This window comes from Budorcas taxicolor, chromosome 14 (assembly GCF_023091745.1).
Source record: "Budorcas taxicolor isolate Tak-1 chromosome 14, Takin1.1, whole genome shotgun sequence".
Taxonomy (NCBI): domain Eukaryota; kingdom Metazoa; phylum Chordata; class Mammalia; order Artiodactyla; family Bovidae; genus Budorcas; species Budorcas taxicolor.
Genome location: NC_068923.1, coordinates 94506461 through 94527358, shown reverse-complemented (window position 1 = coordinate 94527358; position 20898 = coordinate 94506461). Strand labels below are relative to the sequence as shown.

Here is a 20898-nt window from a genome sequence, read left to right as displayed (position 1 = left end):
ACAAATTCTTTCTCATTCTTTCTGTTCACCACCTCTGCCCTAATGCTGAAGTGCATCTCACTGATACGTTTTTCTTTACTTCTACATAGGTGTGTAGCATTTAAAAAAAGATGTTTCTGTATGTTTGCTGCTGCTAAGTCACTTCAGTCGTGTCCGACTCTGTGTAACCCGTAGACGGCAGCCCACCAGGCTCCCTCGTCCCTGGGATTCTCCAGGCAAGAACACTGGAGTGGGTTGCCATTTCCTTCTCCAATGCATGAAAGTAAAAAGTGAAAGTGAAGTCGCTCAGTCGTGTCCAACTGTTAGCGACCCCATGGACGGCAGCCTACCAGGCTCCTCCGCCCATGGGATTTTCCAGGCAAGAGTACTGGAGTGGGGTGCCATTGCCTTTAATGATGTGCATAAATGGACCATTCAACGTGACATTTTTAGATTTTTTTCCTCTGGCAATATTTGGTTTCAAGATTTATCCACATTGAGACACAGGGACAGAGTTGACATTATTTAATCCCTTATGAAATTCTTCTCTAAAAATATGCCGTCATTTTCCATTCTGTCAATGAACATGGCAGTTGCTTGCAGTGTTTCGTTCTGACCAAGTGCCTGCGTTGAGCAGTCTTGAAGGATGTTTCTCTACAGTATATACCTTAAAAAGTGTGTATATCTAGCTTGATGAAATATTTAAGATTCGTCTCCAAGGCAGCTGTACCAACTGACATGCCAGTTTACACGAGTGATTCTGCATCCCCACATGCTCACGTATAGTAGCATTATCAGACTTTAAATTAAACCTGGCGAGGGCCTCTCTGGTGCTTCAGAGGGAAACAGTCCACCTGCCAACGCAGGAGACACGGGGTCGAGCCCTGATCCAGGAGGACCCCACGTGCTGCAAGGCGACTAAGCCCGCGCGCGCCGCGACGACGGAGCCGTGCTCGGGAGCCCGCGCGCCGCAAACGACCGCAGGCTGAGCGCCGAGAGCCCTGCTCCACGACGGGAACCTCCACAAGAGGAGCCCGCGCAGCGCCACCGGAGAGCGGCCCCCGCAGCCGTGAGACCCAACACAACCGAAAAGAAAAGCTCGGCTAAATCCCCACGGACGGAGGAGCCCGGCGGGCGTCAGCCACGGCGTCGCCAGGAGTTGCACACGACCGAGCGCAGCGCAGCACAGGGGCTGTTTTAGGGATTCCCCTGTGGCTCGGCTGGTAAGGAACCCGCCTGCGATGCGGGAGGCCTGGGTCCAGCCCCTGGGTGGGGAAGATCCCCTGGAGAAGGAAAGGCTGCCCACCCCAGGATTCTGGCCTGGAGAATCCCGTGGACAGAGGAGCCTGGCGGGTACAGCAAAGGGTCGGACACAGCTGGGCCACTAAGCACAGCCGTAACAGTGTGCTGCATGTGAACTGGTGGGCCTCTTTTTTATTCTTTTCTTTCGTGGTGAAGCTGTGTGTCTTTTTAGCACGATTTTTAAGTTTCCCTTCCACCAAAAAAATTCAGATCATTAAATCCAAGTGGGCAAAAACTGTCTAAGCCTCGGAAATGAAAGAATACACGTCACCTATATTCTGTTCTAGATGCTAGAATCACCATATTCCTGGCCCTAAAGAACTCTGTCACGAGAGGCAGGTTTTAGAGGACGTTAAAAGAACCAAGTTCTGCGCTCACTCTCATATACACTCCACCTGCCTCGTCAACACTCCAGCACTCAGGCCGCCTCCTCTCTCTTCCTTGTATAGCTATACTGTAGTAACTGTTCCCTATAAGTTAGAAATGAGGACTAACAGCTATCATTCAAAGGTCAAACAGCCATCATTAAAAGTGGAAGAGATGCAAAAAGCTACATCTGTGAGATATTTCTCTGTTGTTTAGTCGCTAAGTCGTGTCCAGCTCTGTCGCTGCCCCATGGACTGCAGCCCGCCAGGCTCCTCCGTCCATGGGGTTCTCCAGGCAAGAACACCGGAGTGGGGTGCCATGTCCTTCTCCAGGGGATCTTCCCACCCAGGGAATGAACCCTCATCTCGGGCACTGGCAGGCGGATCACTGAGTCACCTGGGAAACCCATATTTCTCTATAATATCTCTCAAATTAGTGAAACAAATTTTTCAAAGTCAGTGTACATAAGGCTATCACAATCACTTGTGAACTGCATAGAGCAATACAAATTATATAAAATTTCTCTACAGTAATGTAGTAATACCTAGTATAAGCCTTAAGAATTTGCATAGTCTTTGCAAAAAGAAATTTCACTTTTAGAAATTTATCCTAGGGAAATAATCAGATGACCATATAAAGTTATATGCTAACAGTAGTCCCAAAAGTATATTTATATAGCAGATAATCTTTTTTTTTTTTTTTTTGGCCTGGCTTGTAGGATCTCCCAACCAGGGTTTGAACCTGGACCCTGGAAGCAAAAACACAAGTCCTAACCACTGGACGACCAGGGAATTCTTTTATATAGCAAATTATCCAAATGTCCTAATTAACAGGAGATTAATTAAACATGCACTGGTACAAACCAACAATGGGATGGTAAAAAGTTGTTTAAATGACTATATAAAATATGATTTAATGGTATGGAAAGACATTCACAACAAGCAAAAGGAAAATTACAAGTAAAACTACAAAACCATTCCCATTGGTTGTGTCAAAAATGTGTTGAAAAAGACTGTTAACTAAATGTTAACAGTGGTTACCTCTAGGGGGTGGGCTTACAAGTGATTATTTTCTTTGGCTAATGTGACTTTTCTAAATTTTATACGTTACATTTTTATACTAAAAAAAAATAAACAATGCTCAGGAAGCCAAAGATTCTAGGACTCTAGCAGGCAGCAGGCAGTTACCTCTTTTTCATCCCCGGCCAGGCCCTCCGTGAGGGGAGCGTAGAGGATCAGGTACCCGGACGCCCCAGGCACAGGGTTCCATCTCACCCTCAGACTGCTCTCAGTCACGTCGTACAATTCAAGGTCGGACGCTATAGGTAAGGACACTGCAAGAGGAGATTTGTTAACGGTCAGCTGTTTATCAGTGCGTTTTCTTACTTCAAGGTCTCTATAGCTCAGGCTCTAAAAGTGATGGGTTTTTTAATCATATGATATCCCTTATATACAGACTCTAAGGTTCACAGAGTTGGAGAACAAACTTATGGTTACCAGAGGGGAAGGACAGGGGAAGGGCAGTCAGGGAGTGTGGGATGGACATGTACACACAGCTATATTTAAAACGGACAACCTACGCCGACCTCCTGCACAGCACAGGGAACGCTGCTCAGTGTTACCTGAGCCTGGACAGGAGGGCAGTCTACGCGAACGGATACATTGTATGCGTGGCCAGGCCCCCTTGCTGTCCTCCTGAAACTATCACAACACTATCCCTGAATCTGCTCACACAGCCATATATGCCCTTTGGGGAAAGGCAAAGACAATACATGTTTAAAAGCAGAAGTGACATCTTTTAGTTTCTTATGTCATTAGAGTGATGGTCACATTTCTCTGGGAGCCAGTCAAGAGCAGGGAGACTCTTCTGACCCCCATTTTACGCCCATTACCAAGCACAGGGTCTGACCTGCAGCAGCCACTAAAACTAGCCGTTGGGGCACTTCCTAAATGACAGAATAGGTGGCTGGCTGAACAGATACATGACTAAATAAACACTCATCAACACACTCAATCAGAGAGAGTGAGGATAGTTGGTAACAGCAGGGCTTGAGACAGAATAATCAAGAAATAAGACCGGCCATACTGGAGAAGCAGGGAGAAAGGCACTAAGGATGAACTGCAAGGCCCCAGCTTAAAAGATGACAGAACAAACTATGAAACATCGTTCTCAACCACGACTGCAGGTCCTGCTAGACTCCCCGGCACAACGCCAAGTCCGGGGCTCCGCCCACAGGTGCAGCTCCCTGCCGCGCGCCCACTGGCGTGCCTCAGCACTTCACGGCACAAGGGAGTTTGCGAGTTCCTGGCCTGCGTTTCCTGCCTTGCTAGACTAAAACCTCCCTCAAGGGCAGAAATTGCTGCAAAAATATTTCTGCAGAGCAAGAGTACTACAGTGCTATGTGGCAGCCTGGATGGGAGGGAAGTTTGAAGGGGTGATGGATACATGTGTGGGTTGAGAAGATCCCCTGGAGAAGGAAATGACAACCCACTCCAGTTCTTGCCTGGGAATGCCTGGCGGGCTACAGTTCGTGGAGCTGCAAAGAGCTGGGCACGACTTAGCGACCAAAACCACCACCAACCAGGATACGTGTATATGCATGGCTGAGTCCCTTAGCTATCCACCAGAAACTATCACAGCATTGTTAACTGGCTGTACTCCAATATAAAACAAAAAGTTAAAAAAAAAAAAAAGCAGGAGTATTAAAACTTGTCTTACTGTTTTCAGGAATAAATCCAATAATGTGTTGGACCTGGAACGTGGTTGTCACAATGCCTGGTGCCTTGTTACTGGAGTTGTGTGCGTTGTTATTGTTCTATCAGAGGCAGACCAGTTCTGCATACTGACTGGCATGTACTAGGAACTCAGTGTTTGAAATAACTGAACGAGTGCGCGATCAAGTGTCTCAAGATTATCTTTTCCCGGGCTTCTCTGAATGTGTGTGCATGTGTGTATGCGTCTGTGATCGTGGTCTTTCGCAGGTAAGAAATGACTGACTAATACTCATGACTTCTAATTACAGTGATTTCCCTAATGAAAACAGGTGTAACATACTTCCCCAGTCTTCTACTGGGCAGGAGAGCTCCAGAGCTTCTCGACTTCTACTGATAAACTGAAGCCCGGTGCTTAGTTTATAACAGGCATTCACTAGATATTTGTTTATTACATGAATACGTGTATTTTGCACCCTTCATCACTAAGGTTTCTCTCTCCCAAACATACCGGAGTCTTATAATATCCCTCCCAACACATGGCACCTGCAAACTGCAAACACAGCATGGCCCAGTACTGTGTAAGCACAGCCAGGCCGCCCGAACAATGCTATGCACAATCAGAAGAGGGTAGAACTCAATACACACGCGTGGTTTCGGTTCCCCGGAGGCCTTCGCTAGCCGTGTGAGCATATATTGCAAAGACTGCTATCTGATATTCTGTTAAAGACATCAAGTTTCTCAGCACCGTGGAAGATACGCGTCCATCCACCACCACCTGTTTAAAGAACAGTTCGAGGAATGAGAAAATGGAATTTCTCACATGCAAACTGAAAGTCAAAAAAAAAATACCTCCAGCAAAAACTTAAACATGTTCTTATCTGCACCACGTCCTTCTCCACTGTGGCAGTCAGTTCTCCTTGAATTCTCACATCATGGGACCCACCTTCCATTTAATGTGTCCAAGAGTCCCTCACTGGGTCATACCTAACGAAAACCATGTCATTCCTAACCTAATTGCTATCCTAATCACATCCACTTAGTAACAGGTGACGTGATATTTTTCCATGGAGTCTTGGGAAGCATTTAAAAGGTTTATTAGTCATGAAAAAGATAGAGCTATTGGAAGCACTGTGATTTGGGGTTTTTTTTCTTAGTCTGGATGACATAATCTCTAGAATCTAACACTTTAAAGGTCATAAATCCTGCCATAATGCAGAAAAAAACTGAAACACGCTGAGGCCAATCAGAGGTTAGAACAAAAGGTTAGAACATCAAAAAAAGACACAGGGAGATTTCATCACATCTTATCATATTTCCTGCAAATTTGTGAATCACAGATTAGGAAATGGGAACCATTCAGTCATCCGGCAACAGATGGCGTCTCCTGTGATGGCAGCTCGTGAGAAGGGCCCGTCACAGACGCTTCATGATGCTTCTCATTTGCACTGATCGCCACAAACATCCAGGAAATCCCAAACCTTGAAGGATTGCATGACCACATTACGCGGAACACATAGACTTCCTTAAGGCAGAAAGTTCAGACCACTCCCAAAGTAGAAAGAAAACATCAACAGCAAGGAGGGCTCTAGCCAGATAATTAACGACTGATTCCCTTTGCCTTAGAACTCTTTCATTTCTTAAATCACTAAAAAAATTAAGTCAGGGTAAGTTGTGTTAGAAATGGATACATGACCAGTTCTTCAGGTTCTCTGATGGAAATAAAGGAGAAGATGTAACTATCATAAGCTCAAAACAGAAGAACAACCTGGACACATGGAAATGCATTCAGTCCAACAGCTGTAAATGCTTGCGAGAGAAAAATCTCCTTATATATCCACTTCTGCCTTGTCTTGACTTCTGTACAAAACCCGAGAGCCTGAGAATACATGGCGAAAACGCCGTCTCCTCCTTACCTCTTCTGGTTTGCCGCCCCTGGTAGGGTAATACACGACTCTGTATTTTTCCACTTTTCCGGGGGCATGAGTCCAGTTAACCATAAAGCTCCTGGCAGTGACTTCAGAAGTCATCAGTTCTGTAGGCGGCCCAATGGTAGCAAGGGCTGAGGCTAAATCCAAAAACACAGAAAATGAACCTTTTAACCAAAGTTAAATTCTATGAACCTAAGAAATTCCACTAGTCAGATATGATTGTTTATGCTGCTTCCAAGATTTTCATCTCTAGTAAATTAATTCAGTACTGGGGGCTCAGCTGGTAGAGGGTCTGCCTGCAAAGCAGGAAACCCGGGTTCAATCCCTGGGTCGGGAAGATCCCCTGGAGAAGGAAACAGCAACCCACTCTAGTATTTTTGCCTGAGAAATCCCATGGACTGTAGAGCCTGGCGGGCTATAGTCCATGGGGTTGCAAAGAGTTGGACACGACTGAGCGACTTCACTTTAGGCTTTAGGCTTTAATTCATTGCAGGCATACCTCAGAGATACTGTGGGTTCAGTTCCAGGCCACTGCAAGAAAGCAAGTCACAATTTTTTTATTTCCCAATACATAAAAAACTTAGGTTTACCCTTCGTATGCATGCATGCTAAGTTGCTTCCATCATGTCCAACTCTTTGCAATCTGATGAACTGTAGCCCACCAGGCTCCTCTGTGCATGGGATTCTCCAGGCGAGAATTACTGGAGCGGGTTGCCATGCCCTCCTCCAGGGGATCTTCCCGACCCAGGGATCCAACCTGCGACTCTTACGTCTCCTGCACTGGCAGGCTGGTTCTTTACCAGCAGTGCCCCCTGGGAAGCTAGCATTATGTCTAAAAAACAATACATATAACTTAATTAAAAAATAATGTTTTGGGGAAAATGACACCAACAGACTTGCTCAACAGAAGGTTGCCACAAACTTTCAGTTTTTTGAACATTTTTGGATGTATTTTTTAATACATACCTGCAACGTGCAACAAGGAGAAGCACAATAAAACAAGGCCTGCCTGGACTACGTTTCTTCATTGAAACATTTAAGCACCTATTAGGCATCAATCACTATGCTAGGTTCTAAGTAACTTAAATAAGACTTAGTCCTTGACTCTAAGGAACTTTCTTAAAGACACTGCTGTCGAATAGTAAGAAACGAGAACAACAACAACAACAAAAACCACAACATTGAGTTGTGTATCCAAAGATACGCCTCTGATATCTTCAGAAGTCTTCCCTCATTTAGTTCTCAGTAAATGCTATTATTGTTCCCATTTTTCAGGTGAGAAAACCAAGTCACAATGATGTTAAATAACTTGCCCAAGTCTCAGAATTGGTAAGTATCAGAGCTGAGATTTATATGCAAGCTTCTTGACACAAGAGCTTGTATTTTTGAGCAGCAGAGGATATATTCTCTCTATTGAAGACTTCAACTCAACAAATGGCCAACATTCTAAAGTAAAAAGAGAAGAAAAAGCAACTGACGTATACTGAGTGTCCACTATGAGCTAAGCATGATGTAAGCACCTTGTGTGTTAAATACATGTTATAACAGTGGGTCTGAAACAGATTTGGGACCTGTAAAGTTCAAAGTCCTTGAAATTTAGGATTTCTTATCCGCTAGGGGCACTTAGTTAAAGGGACTTTAGCAGTCATAATAATGGGGAAAAACACAGTTATTAAACAATAACTACGATCAAGTACTTCATTAAGCATGCCTCATAAGCAACCACATGTAGAGTTTTTTTGTGGGAAAATCTGGGCTCTAAAATCATCTCGGGCTTCTTTGGTTGCTCAGTGGTAAAGAATCCTTCTGCCAACGCAGGAGATGCAGGTTCAATCCCTGGGTCAGGAAGATCCACTGGAGAAGGAAATAGCAACTCACCCCCGTATTCTTGTCTGGGGAATCCCATGGACAGAGGAGCCTCGCAGGCTACAGTCCACGGGGTCGCAAAAGAGTTGGACACGACTGAGCGACGAAAGAGCAGTGACAAAAATGGTGTCATTAAGAGGCTCAGAGAACTTGGTCCAGGGAACCACTACTTGGCTGCTCAGCCTAGTCTGAAGAGTCCCGGTCCAGGGCGAGAGGGATGATGAGAAAGAGACAGATGTGCAGGCCGACTGAGCCATCCCCGCCCCGGACCCAGCACAGGCGGGAGCAGAGCCAGACTCTCAGAGAAGGGTCTGGATATCTCCTGCTCAGATTGCACCCCGGGGAGTCAGACGCAACCTGCAGCCCACGGACATCACAGGGAACAAGGGTCAAGACCTGTGATGGCCAAGCTCCCAGAAGACAGAGTGCACGGCTCCTTCCTACAATCCCCGCTGAGTAGAGCTCACAGTTCTGGGAACTGTAAGTCAAGCCTAAGTTCCTGAGGAGTAGATGGTGGACGGGCAGGGGACCGTGGGACCCACAGACTGGTACAGTGGTGAGTTTCCCAGGGTTCCTTTCGCCTCGTGTATCTCAAGGACAGAGCTAAGGAATCCAGCCACCTAGAAACACAAACAAATACAGACAGAAACAGTCCAGTGAAGCCTGCTCTCTCTCGGCAAAGGACCAGGAGAGGAGCAGCCCGCCAAAACGAAAAGCTTTAGGCAACAACTGCTCTAGTCTAGAAAAACACCATAGGAAAAAAACCACTGTGGCCCCATCCCACCCGTGCCAACCCAGGTCAAGTGGAAGCCAAGACCCCACCCTTCCTGACTGTAACAGGGGCCTGCGTTTACCCTGATCCCATCACACAGCCGGGGTGATGGGGGAAAGATCAAGGAGGGAGGAGATAACTGTCCCTTACAGACGGTGACAAACACCCCACCTCAGCCCGCATGTGCTATCCACAGAGACCATGAGAAGAGCTGGACTCCCAACCCCGCGCGCTAACATCCAGGCACCCTCCCCTTTCGCTCCAGGCTGGTGTCAGAAGAGACCTACCAAGGTCATCGGATACGAGCATACAGAAACACAGATCTGCCCACACCAGCGATAACAACGGGAGCACCGCCACCATTACAGACACAGCTAAGATTCCTCAAAATAAAATCAAATACTAACAGTGAGCGGGACAGAACCTGTACAGAAACTATATCCTGAAAACTACAAAATGCTGATGGAACTCAAAGGCTATCCAAACAAGTGAAAGGATTTGACATGTGTGTGGACTGAACGAATCAACAGATTAAAGATGTCAGTTCTTCCCAAGTTGGTAATTGATAATTGAGGATCGATTTTATGCAACTTCCATCAAAGTCCCAACAAGATATTTTGTAGAATAAAAATCATTCTGATATTTAGATTAATTATATAAATTATATAATATATTATATAAATATTACTCTAGTATTTATATGGACTATAAGGAAGCATAGTAGCAAAAACAAGTTTGTAAAAGGATAATCAGATGAGAGAACTCAGCCTGTTCAATCTCAAGACTCATTATGTAGCTACGGTGAATCAAGACTGTATGATACTGGAACAGGGTTACACACATAAATAAATGGAACCATAAAGAACCCAGATGTAGACACGTGCAAATCTGCCCAACTGCTACTGGACAAAGCCACGGGTAACTCAACAGCAGAAATGCAGCCTTTTTAGCAAGCAGTGTTAGAACCTTAAACTAAACTGCAAATCCTTTACAAAGAATTAACTTTAAATGTGAAATACAAAACTTTCTGAAAAAATACTAAAAAGGAAACTCTTTGGGATTTAAGGTCAGGTAAAGAGTTCTTAGACTTGACACCAAAAGCACTAATCCTAAAATGAAAAACTGATAAACTGGACCTCATCAAAATTAAAGACTTTTGTTCTGCAAATGACCTTGTTAAAAAGATGAAAAGGTAAGCTACAAATGGGCAGAAAATACTAACAAACCGCCTGTCTGAGAGTGGACTGTCAGCTTCCCTGGTGGCTTAGACAGTAAAGAATCTGCCTGCTAGGCAGGAGGCCTGGGTTCGATCCGTGAGTCAGAAACATCCCCTGGAGAAGGGAACGGCTGCCCCTCCAGCATTCCTGCCTAGAAAACCCCAGAGCCAGGGAGCCTGGTGGGCTAAAGGCCACAGGGTTGCAAAGAGTCGGACACGAATGAGCGACTAACACACTTATTGTTATCAAAGCACATATCTACACATACCTAACAACGGATCATTATCTAGGAGATAAAGAATTCTCAAATCTCAAAAGTTAAAAGCTAACACACACACAAAAAAACACCCCCAAAATGAGTCCAATTAGAAAGTGGGCAAAAGATATGAACAGACATTCCATGGGGAGGGAGGTGGGAGGGGGGTTCATGTTTGGGAACGCATGTACACCCGTGGTGGATTCATGTCAATGTATGGCAAAACCAATACAGTATTGTAAAGTAAAATAAAGTAAAAAAAAATAAAATAAAAAAAAGATATGAACAGACATTCCGGATATACAGAGGCAAAATAGCACATGAAATGTGCATTAACACATGCATACAGGATCTAGAAAAATGCTGATGAGCCTATTTTCGGGGACGGAACGGAGAGACAGAGGCAGAGAAAGGATTTGTGGACACAGTGGGCAAGGGAGAGGCCGGGACGACTGGAGACAGCAGTGGCCCCAGCACACCCCCGGGGTGAGACAGGCAGGCGAGGAGCTGCTGTACCGGGAACCGTCTGGGCCCCAGGACAACCTGGAGGGCGGGGAGGCGAGGGAGGTCAGGGTGGAGACGTGAGCACAGTCAAGGCTGACTTGCGCTGCTGAATGGCAGAAACCAACACAAAGCGGTAAAGAAATTTTAAAAATATTTGAGTCTTTAAAAATAGGGGGAAAAAAAAGGCATAGGGAAGATGTCCAACTTCCTTAGCCATCAGGAAAATGAACATTAAAACCACAATGAGATTGCACTCAATGCCTATCAGAATGGCCAAAGTAAAAGACTGTAACAGCAAACATCAGTGACAAGCGTAGAAGGAGGATCACTTACACGGTGCTCGCAGGAATGCTGAGTGCTGCAGCCGCAGCGGAGGACAGTCTGGCAGTCTCTTAGGCTAGACTACACTGAACACAGAATGTGAGGAAGCAGCTGCACTCCCGAGCACCATCCCAGAAAACTGAAAACTTATGTTCATACAAGAACCTACACATGAATGTTCATAGCAGCTTTTTTTTTTTTTGGCAACAGCCAAAAATGGAAAGAATTCAGATGTCTTTCGATGTGTGACTGGTTAAGCAAACTGTGGTGCGTCCATAACATGAAACGTGAGGCAGCAATAAAAGCAAGAGCTATGGACACAGGCAACAGCCTGGAGGAACCTCCAGGAAATCACCCTGAGTGGAAACACCAATTCCCAAAGCTTACATACTCTGTAATTCCATTTATTTAGCATTTCCAAAACGACAAGCATTTAGAGAGGGAGAACGGATTCAGCTGGCCAGGGGTTAGGAAGAGGCTGGGCAGGGAGGGAATACGGCTGGAGCAGGACACGCCACAGGAACATTCTGTATCTTGACTCCAGCAGTGTGAATTTCCTGCCTGTGATATAACACTGTGGCTCTGTGTCACCATTGAGAGAAACACTGAGATATCACAAACTCTTTATACGCTATTTCTTACAACTTCCTGTGGGTATTTAATCATCTCAAAGTCCAACATTTAAGTAAAACAAAGAAGCATGGCGGTCTACACGCAGCAGCATGGAAACAACCATCCAGTGATTTAAAGTAACCCCCACCCCCACCCCCCATATATCCCCTTGTCTACTCTGATGATGCGGAGCCTGGAAGCGCACAGCGCTGCTGGGAAAGTCAGGATGGCGCCCCGAGGGACGCCCCCTCGGGGCGCCCGGGGGCAGAGGCCCGGGGGCAGAGGCCGGAGGGCAGAGGCCCACGTACCTTTGATCTCACGGTCCTGCTCCTCCACCCTGGAGCACACGGTCCTCGTGAGGCTCTCCACCACCGTGTGCATCAGGTCAAACTCGGCCACGTTGTACACGTGCGTGCTGTCCGGCTCGGAGGCGATCTCCTGCAGCTCCTTCTCGTCCGCGTTTTTCACCCCTGCGTTGGGGACGACAGGGAGGGTCCCAACGGTCAGGCCGCTGGAGAGGCACGGCCGGGTCCTCCTAGTCATAGGTACTCTGCGCTGCGACCCGCCTTTCCGCACCCCGACCAAAGCACCTTTTCTCGCAAGAGGCACGTCTCCGGGCAGATAGTCTCTTAAAAGTCCCTTTCAAATGATTAAATTTTTTCTTTATTTGGACATGGACACACCGCCTTACTTACTTAGTCGGTTATTTTGGGCACTGGGCCCCGGTTGCTGCACGCGGGCTTTCCCTGCCGTGGACAGCGCAGCCCACGCCCGAGCTGGCACACGGGCTTCCCCTGGTCGGGCTCCACTTGGTGCCCAGGCCCTAGGCACATGGCGCCAGTATCTGCAGCCCGGGGCTCAGTGCCCTGGGGCATGCGGAATCTTCCCCGACCGCAGATCAACCCCACGTCCCCTGCACTGGCAGCTGGACTCTTATCCACTGCACCTCCAGGGGAGTCCCCAGATTACTAACTCTTAACTTTCCTCAGCCCATCTTGGCCTTCCGTGGTGGCTCAGACAGTAAAGAATCTGCCTGCAATGCAGGAGACCCGGGTTTTGGAGGATGTATTGATGAAACTGACTTCTGTCTTTCATAAATGTTTCCGAAGCAATAGGAATTAAACCAGTCCTCTACACTATCAGAACCTCAGGCTTAAGTTTCTACAAACATTAGCTTACTTAAACTGAGACAGAAAACCCTTGCCCTTCGTGGGATTTTCGGTCTATCACAGCTGTGGATGCTGATGATAAGGTGTGCTTCCCGCGCCCCAAGCAGGCCAGTGTTTTCTGCATAGTAACACATTTAATCCTCACAGTCAGTCCTGTGAGTTGGGCGTCGCTGTTTCTCCCATTTTACAGATAAGTAAGCTGATGAGAGGTTGATTCACTTGCTCAAGGAAACACAGCCAGTAAGTATACAGCAAGGGCTCCACTCAGGCAATCTGGATCCAAAGTCATATGCCCTTAATGAGGCTATCAAGCTGCACCTCCAAAGATGACACATATCACAGTGGAAACTAGAAAAAAGGGGAGACTTCCCCAGCAGTCCTCCAGCCTTGCAGTGCCAGGGATGTGAGTTTGATCCCTGGACGGGGAAATAAGAGCCCATATCCCACGGGGTTTGCCCCAAATTTAAAATAAGTCAATTGATAAAAAATAAATTTTAAAAGGTTCTTTTAAAAAGTGAAAAAGACACAAGGTTGGGTTTCATGAGTGTAAATGTAGATTTCTCTTCTCCAGGAGAAGGAAAGTTTCTTTAAAAATCCTTGTCACTGCAATTATCTACGGATGTTCAAAAGAGGTAAGAGGGAAGCAAGGAAGAGAGATTACCTGAGGCAGCGGTAATTACTTCTTAGATGCCTGGCCTAGTGCCATTTAATTTATCTGACAGCTTCAACAGACTGAGTAACAAAGCATCAATTGTTCGAACTATTTGCTTTAGGAGGTTATAAGAAAATGAACACTGCTGATTTCCAGGTAATTCCCAGAGAAAAAGAGAGAAAAATTCCAAATCACAACTGAATGAGTTCACTTTAACTCATCCATTCGTTATTAACGAGACCACGGAATGGAGAGTAAGCACATAAATTAATCCCCTTTCAGTGTAAGTCTTCCGTAGGGACTGTTGTTGAACAAAAGTACAGCAAAATTAAAAATAAAAATTAAAGCAAATCTCCCTGATGTTCCTTGACTGAAAGACTTCTACAATAGCGTCTAAAATGCACTGCCGGGTCTGTGTCTACAATAACAAGATAACCCCATGCATGCTGAAGCAATGAGCTTAATGCCAATAATGCTTCTCAAAGCATTCAGTTAAAACCAAGTCTGGATTCATTTAAAAATAGAGACAATAAGCCCCAAATCCCTCTCTCTCCCACCTTTCCAAACAAAACAGTTTCACTGTTGTAAAGAGCATGGAAGAGTGGGGAAACGGTCCTCATGACTTGGAAGGCATTTGTTTTGGAAGGATTTATCTTGCTCATCTGTACGCTCCATCACCCACCACAATGCCTGCCATCAGCAGACAAGCAAGTACTTCTCCAGTGAAACATTCTATGAGCCACACTTTGAGTGGCAAATCTAGAAATGAGTCCGAGGAATTGTTTCTATTTCTTTTTTTTTCAGTCTCTGCTAAATAGAAGGCCTTCCTATCACCAAAGACACTGTAAACAATCTAACCAAGAGCAAAGCTGCATCAGCTCAACATCACGCAGTTATTCTGCGTGTACCATGTGTGTCCTCCCACATACCTATACTTACAGAGGGTTATTTTCAAAGAAATAAGCCTGCACATCTATGACTGTGCTTTCTTAGCTGCAAGACCTCATTCTTGATTGCTTTCTCTCTACACCATCAGAGAAGAGATGGCTATTAAGTGATTCGAAAGAGAAAAGTCTTGACTAATTAAAGGGTAACAATTATGGACCTGACCTTTGCACTTTATGCTTTCAACAACACTTCACATGTGGTGTCTCAGCCTAGAGATTCTCACATGGTAAGATCCTTCAGCTCCACCACTTCCATTTTTAATGTGAGGAAGTCAGACTCAGATCACATGACTGGTTATGAGTAGAGCCAATGGGGTGGAGAGGGAAGGGATAAGTCGGCAGAGTTGTATATACATACATACAATAGATAACTAATAAGGACCTACTGTACACAGGGAACTCTACTCAACACTCTGTAATGACCTACATGGGGAAAGAATCTAAAAATCAGTGGATAAACAGGCATAACTGACTCACCTTACCGTACACAAGAAACTAACACAGCCTTGTAAATCAACTAAACCCCAATACATTTTTTTAAAAAAAGACTCGAAAGCGCTCAGGTCTCTTGGCTTTCAGTGAACTGCATTATATACAGCTTTAAGTGGTTGGGTGTCCATGTCCATTGTTGAAACAAGACCATAATTAACACGTACCTATGGCAAACAGCTCTACACCGGATTCACGAAGGTTTCTGGATGGTGGAATAATATCATCTTGGGACTTTCCGTCTGTGATTAAAATGCCAATTTTGGACACTCCAGTCCTTGCTCCCGCTTCCGGTTTAAAACTGTTTTCAAAAATGTAATTCAAAGCAAGACCTAGGAGAAAACAAGAAAAAATAAAGACAAGCCAACCATTTCAAATAAAAAGGCTTTCAATTCTCCAAACGTAATCACAAGATGAGAAAGAAGAGTTTTTATTAGATGTAAACTTTTAGCTTCATTTTTACAATGAACTATTCTTTAACGAATCTGATGAAACACTAAAATCCACCAAAACAGAGGTGATAAAAATTCTGAATCCTGCATCATTTCAGAAACTAGTATTTATAAAGAACAATGGATTCCTAGACAATGAATGCTGACAGGTTTGCATGCGAGAAATCTTCATCTTGGGACTTCCTTGGTGGTCTAATGGTTAAGACTTCCAATGCAGCGGTGTGAGTTTGATCCCTGGTTGGGGAACTAAGACCCTACATGCCACATGGCACAGCCAAAAAAACAAATCAATAAAAATTAAAAAAAGAAAAGAAAATCTAAACCATAATTTACAACAAACCAAGAATACCCTCACAGAAGCAACTGTCCCGAATATTATGGCTCCACTTTCCATTTTGTTCATGGTGATCTAAAGAAACGACAGATTCTCTGCTTTATGGGGGCAGAAGGGGAGATCTAAAGTGGCAACTGGACTCCTGGCTTCTGAGTGTGACATTCTTCACCCCTCAAAAGTAAGAAACGCTGAGTAATGTCATGCGATTCGTGCTTAATACAGTTTTGTTGTATTAACAAAAAACTTGCTAGACTACACCTCAGACCGGTAAAGTAATGATCAGGATTTCAGTGGCTTATTTAAAATTCAACGACAGTGTCTCTATTGTTTAAACTGACCATCCACATTGTGGGTCTATAGAAGAAAATAGCATGAAGGGTTAAAACCTGTGATGATGCTTTGGGGTTGAAAGTGAAAGCGGCTCAGTTGTGTCCGACTCTTTGTGACCCCATGGACTCTACAGTCCATGGAATTCTCCAGGCCAGAATATTGGAGTGAGTAGCCTTATCCCTCCTCTAGGGGATCTTCACAACCCAGGGATCGAACCCGGGTCTCCTGCACTGCGGGCGGATTCTTGACCAGCTGAGCCACGAGCCAAGCCTTTGGAGTTGGGCCGTGGATAACTGCAATATAAATGCTCTTACATTACAGTTATTCCTTGGTATCCACAGAAGGGTTGGTTCTAGGACCCCCCCACAACACCCAAACCCACAGATGCCCAGGTCCCTTTCGTAAAATGGCGTAGTATCTGCATGTAACCTACGTCATTCACTCTGAGCCATCTGTAGATTACTTATAATAACTAATACAATAGAAATGCTATGCAAATAGTTACTAGCATGTGACACATTCAAGGTCTGCTTTTAGGAACTTTCTGGAATTTTTTTCCCATACATGTCTGATCCCTGGTTAGTCAAAGCTGCAGATGCTAAGGGCTGACTATACTCATTTATCAAAAAAGCTGGTGAGCCAAAGCTCCATAAATATTTTCATGATAACTATTGATTGCAGAGTAAGGGCAAAGAAATTATTTTCCTTGAAAAATTAGGTAGGAATTTATTTTTATTTAATTGACAGGGTGACTGGAGGAGAAAACGGGTAAAAGAAAGAAGGAAAATGAATTGAAAAGGGTTAAGACAGCTACTAAGGCTGGCAGCGTCAAGCGCTGCTGGGTGCTCTTCCAGCTCAACCGAGCCCTTCCTGGGACATTACATTTGTGGAGCAGAAGGGGTGAGGTTTCTGCAGGTAACTTCTAACGTGAGTTAGAGAAAAGAGCCATCGAAAACCTTGAAAGGCCAGCTTGCTTTAAAATACTATGCTAAGACATACGCAGTGACAAAACGAAGTAATAAAACTTCTTTGGCAAGACACGCTGCCAGAAATGTGGACTGAACAAAAACATACCCGTCAGCGTATTTCCTCCCTTGTATGGTAGGTTTCGGACAGCTTCGATCACCTCGTCTTTTGTGTTAAAGGCATTCAAGTGCCACTCTATTCTGGGGTCACCACTATACTGCGCCAGACCTGGAAAAGAAAGACGAGAAAGCCCACCCAGCAGTGATGGGTTACTTCAAGGTCCAGTGGACCATTCGGGAGACTAGAGTGTTGAGGGGCCCAGTATTTTTTGAGGAGGGGTGGGGTGGCTAAGTTTTGCAACATTTTTTTCCTCTGCCTCCCTGAGAAATTTCAAAGTGAGTTCCTGACCTCAATTTAAAGATTTTATAACATACCTGGAGGCTGATGGAATGTATACATTTTCCAGACATCTAGAAGTAGGCATCCAATCAGGTACTTAGCATTCTTTAAAAGTCTGATCGTGTTTGTAGATGAAAGATCTAGATGTATTTAATTTTTTTAATTGAGGTAATATTGATACCAGCTTATACAACCTCATACAAGCTTCATGTGTGACATTATATTTTGACTTCTGTATACACTATAGTGTTTGTATTTTGTTTTTATTCCCAAAGAAAAGAGTTTCCTTAAGGGCTATTTAGAAGTGAGACTAGGAGACCTTATATAATAAAGTGGATATATTTCTCAAAGATTTACAACTTTTTTGTTATCACAGCAAGAATTTGGCAAAAGTTATCTCACACAATAAAACTTTCTCCAATTGTTGATTAAACATTTCACTTGATTCAATTGCTTTTTAAATAAAAAGAAAATTTTACCTGATGAATTCTTAAACCAATAGTAACCTTTAAATTATTTAAAATTATTATTAATAATAAAATAATTATTATTGTTAGAGAAGATTTTGGCTTTCCAGAAAAATTAAAATATGTTCAATAACTAATTGAGTGACATTGTCACAGCAAAAATTAGTAGAAATAAATATTTACTGATGCAAACTTGCCCTTTTGGGAACATTCCTATAGTTAAACCTAAAATTCTGAAAAACCTCTGGTAGAGAATCTTTGAAATTTCTTAAGAAGCTTCCTGGTAGTTTCACACTAGGAGCCGATGCTGTTCATTAAAAAAAAAAAAGATGCACCAATTCGTGTCTTCTCAGAGCCCACGTCGAATGCTGTAACCAGGTTTTCCAAAAAAGATCGAACCAGTCTGAAGTTGAATCTTCCAATACTCCATGAACCATCAACCAGGATTACAATATCAGCAATAGCCGGTGTTTGACAGAAAAATTTCACTTCTGCAAAGTATAGACCAAAAAGCACCCGTGTTACTGTTGGAACTTTTAAAAGAATGAGTCTATTTTAATGTCTTTCAGGCAACTTGGTGCTAAGAATACAATAAAGTTCCGATTAAAGCAACCATATTTTTATGACCCGTCTTTTAAATGCATTTTCACCAGGGGAGAAAAAAAATATGGTAATACCTGGCAACCAAGCCAATGTTCTGGAAATAGTTAGCAAACACTGGCGGGTTCACAGCACACTGGCAACTCGAGCCTTCTGCATATTTGAAAAAGCACTGTCTGTGCAAGAGCATCCAGCTTTGGGTTTTAGTGTGCAGATTCTTTCCAGGAAAGATCTCAGCAACACCCATGCAGGAGGGTCAGCAGGGATGGGAAGGCGGCCAGGAAGCAGAGCGTGGCTATCCTGCTCTGATAAGTCTGACCGAGAGGAAGCGATAAGAGAAAAAAACATGGGCTTCCTGGATTCAAGGAAAAGTCAGGGCCATTTAATCTCAGAAAGACACGCAGACTTGTGCTAAAATAGGAAGGGTTTGTGGAAGAAGAAAGTTGGAAGAGCTCAAGAATTTCTCCCAGTTCAAATCCTTTTACATATTGTATCCATGTGACTATAAGATTTTATCCCTAGAATTCATTTCAGTACTTCATTTACTTAAATCAAGCTTCAGAATACGGACTGAGAAAAGGATGCCCAATGGCTGGACTGGTAGCACCCTGAGCTTTGCCCTTAGGGTAAGTCTAAGCCCAAGAGACTGAGGGCAAGATGCAAAGGGCAAGCAAAAGTCTTTGCAACAAAGATGGCGGTTGTGTGATATAAGGTAAGTCTGCGCTGGATGAGGTGAAAACCACCGCTTACAAAGTGAAAATACTAGAATATTCTTAATGTGTTTAAGAATCCTTAAAAATGTCACAATGCTGTCAGTATCTTTAGAAGCTTTGCTCTGTACTGTAGTTTGTGTTTCCCAAAGAACGGCTTCAGTTCAGTCGCTCAGTCGTGTCCAACTCTTTGCAACCCCATGGACTGCAGCATGCCAGGCCTCCATGTCCATCACCAACTCCCAGAGTTCACTCAAACTCATGTCCATCGAGTTGGTGATGCCATCCAGCCATCTCATCCTCTGTCATCCCCTTTTCCTGCTGCCCCCAATCCCTCCCAGCATTAGGGTCTTTGCCAATGAGTCAACTCTTCGCATGAGGTGGCCAAAGTACTGGAGTTTCAGCTTTAGCATCAGTCCTTCCAAAGAACACCCAGGACTGATCTCCTTTAGAATGGACTGGTTGGATCTCCTTGCAGTTTAAGGGACTCTCAAGAGTCTTCTCCAACACCACAGTTCAAAAGCATCAATTCTTCGGCGCTCAGCTTTCTTCACAGTCCAGCTCTCACATCTATACATGACCACAGGAAAAACCATAGCCTTGACTAGACAGACCTTTGTTGGCAAAGTAATGTCTTTTATTTTGCTGATTTTTCATGTTAGGACTGGAGATCACGAATATTTTGTGTGAGTGTATATGTGTGTGTATGTCCATGTCAACATTTTGAAATATTAAAATGACAATAAGACAAAAATTAAAATATAATATATGTAATGAAAAACAAAATAAAGAAGTCTTCATGAATAAACTGAGTATGTTTTTTCCTGGGGGGCAAACAGTTGCCATTATGGTTAGGGTGAGCAGCTTCACACGGAGCTCTCTATCTACAGGCCACAGTTAGTAAAAGGATCTTGTGGGTTTGTTTTTTTTTTTTTCCATTTTCGTGGAATACCTAGATCCTTTTACCAGATGAGGAAAACATGTATTTGCCAAGGAAATACTCAGATGCTGATTATGTAAGCTAAACAATACAGCTCAACCCAAAGTTTATAAATTACAGTTTTGAGCACCAAATCTCTCTTCTTTAATAGCCAAATACAAAATCACTACTAACTTAAGAGTCAGTCCTCTGTACCACACTGAAATATTCTAAAACAGAACAATGTAAGAAGTCATGAGATAGAAATTAGTTTGTGTTCTGGAAATAATCAGAGAAAATTAAAGTCTTAAGCTTTAAGAATCTATGCCCCTCACCTTTTATGGGGAAACTTTCCTGAAATGAAAAGTAGTTTTCTTTTTATTCCAAAATTATTGGAGATCTTATTTTTCTTTTTAACTAAAAAAAAAAAAAAATTAATTGTTTGGGTACATTGTAGATAGGGTCTTAGAGAAATTTAAGCAGTTTCTCTGCTTATTTGGAAGAGGACTATTAATACTGGTGTTTTCCATTTTAAAATTGTTTCCAATAAAAGTGCTCTGTTAATTTAGCTCATTCAAGTTATTTTGACTTGGAGATAAAAATTCTAGATATCTCAAAATAAGATAT

At 43.8% G+C, this 20898-nt stretch overlaps 1 protein-coding gene across 1 annotated transcript in view; it reads right to left on the bottom strand.

Moving 5' to 3' along the window:
- The window catches only part of COL14A1 (collagen type XIV alpha 1 chain), a 226611-nt gene that overhangs the window by 154392 nt on the left and 51321 nt on the right, over nucleotides 1–20898 (bottom strand). Inside the window, exons 6-12 of the mRNA XM_052651718.1 lie at nucleotides 18378–18530; nucleotides 17285–17404; nucleotides 15262–15426; nucleotides 12146–12307; nucleotides 6275–6426; nucleotides 5007–5136; nucleotides 2835–2980 (exon numbers count right to left, since the gene is read on the bottom strand). Of these exons, the coding sequence (XP_052507678.1) occupies nucleotides 2835–2980; nucleotides 5007–5136; nucleotides 6275–6426; nucleotides 12146–12307; nucleotides 15262–15426; nucleotides 17285–17404; nucleotides 18378–18530 (1028 nt within the window). The remainder of the gene's footprint in view (nucleotides 1–2834; nucleotides 2981–5006; nucleotides 5137–6274; nucleotides 6427–12145; nucleotides 12308–15261; nucleotides 15427–17284; nucleotides 17405–18377; nucleotides 18531–20898) is intronic.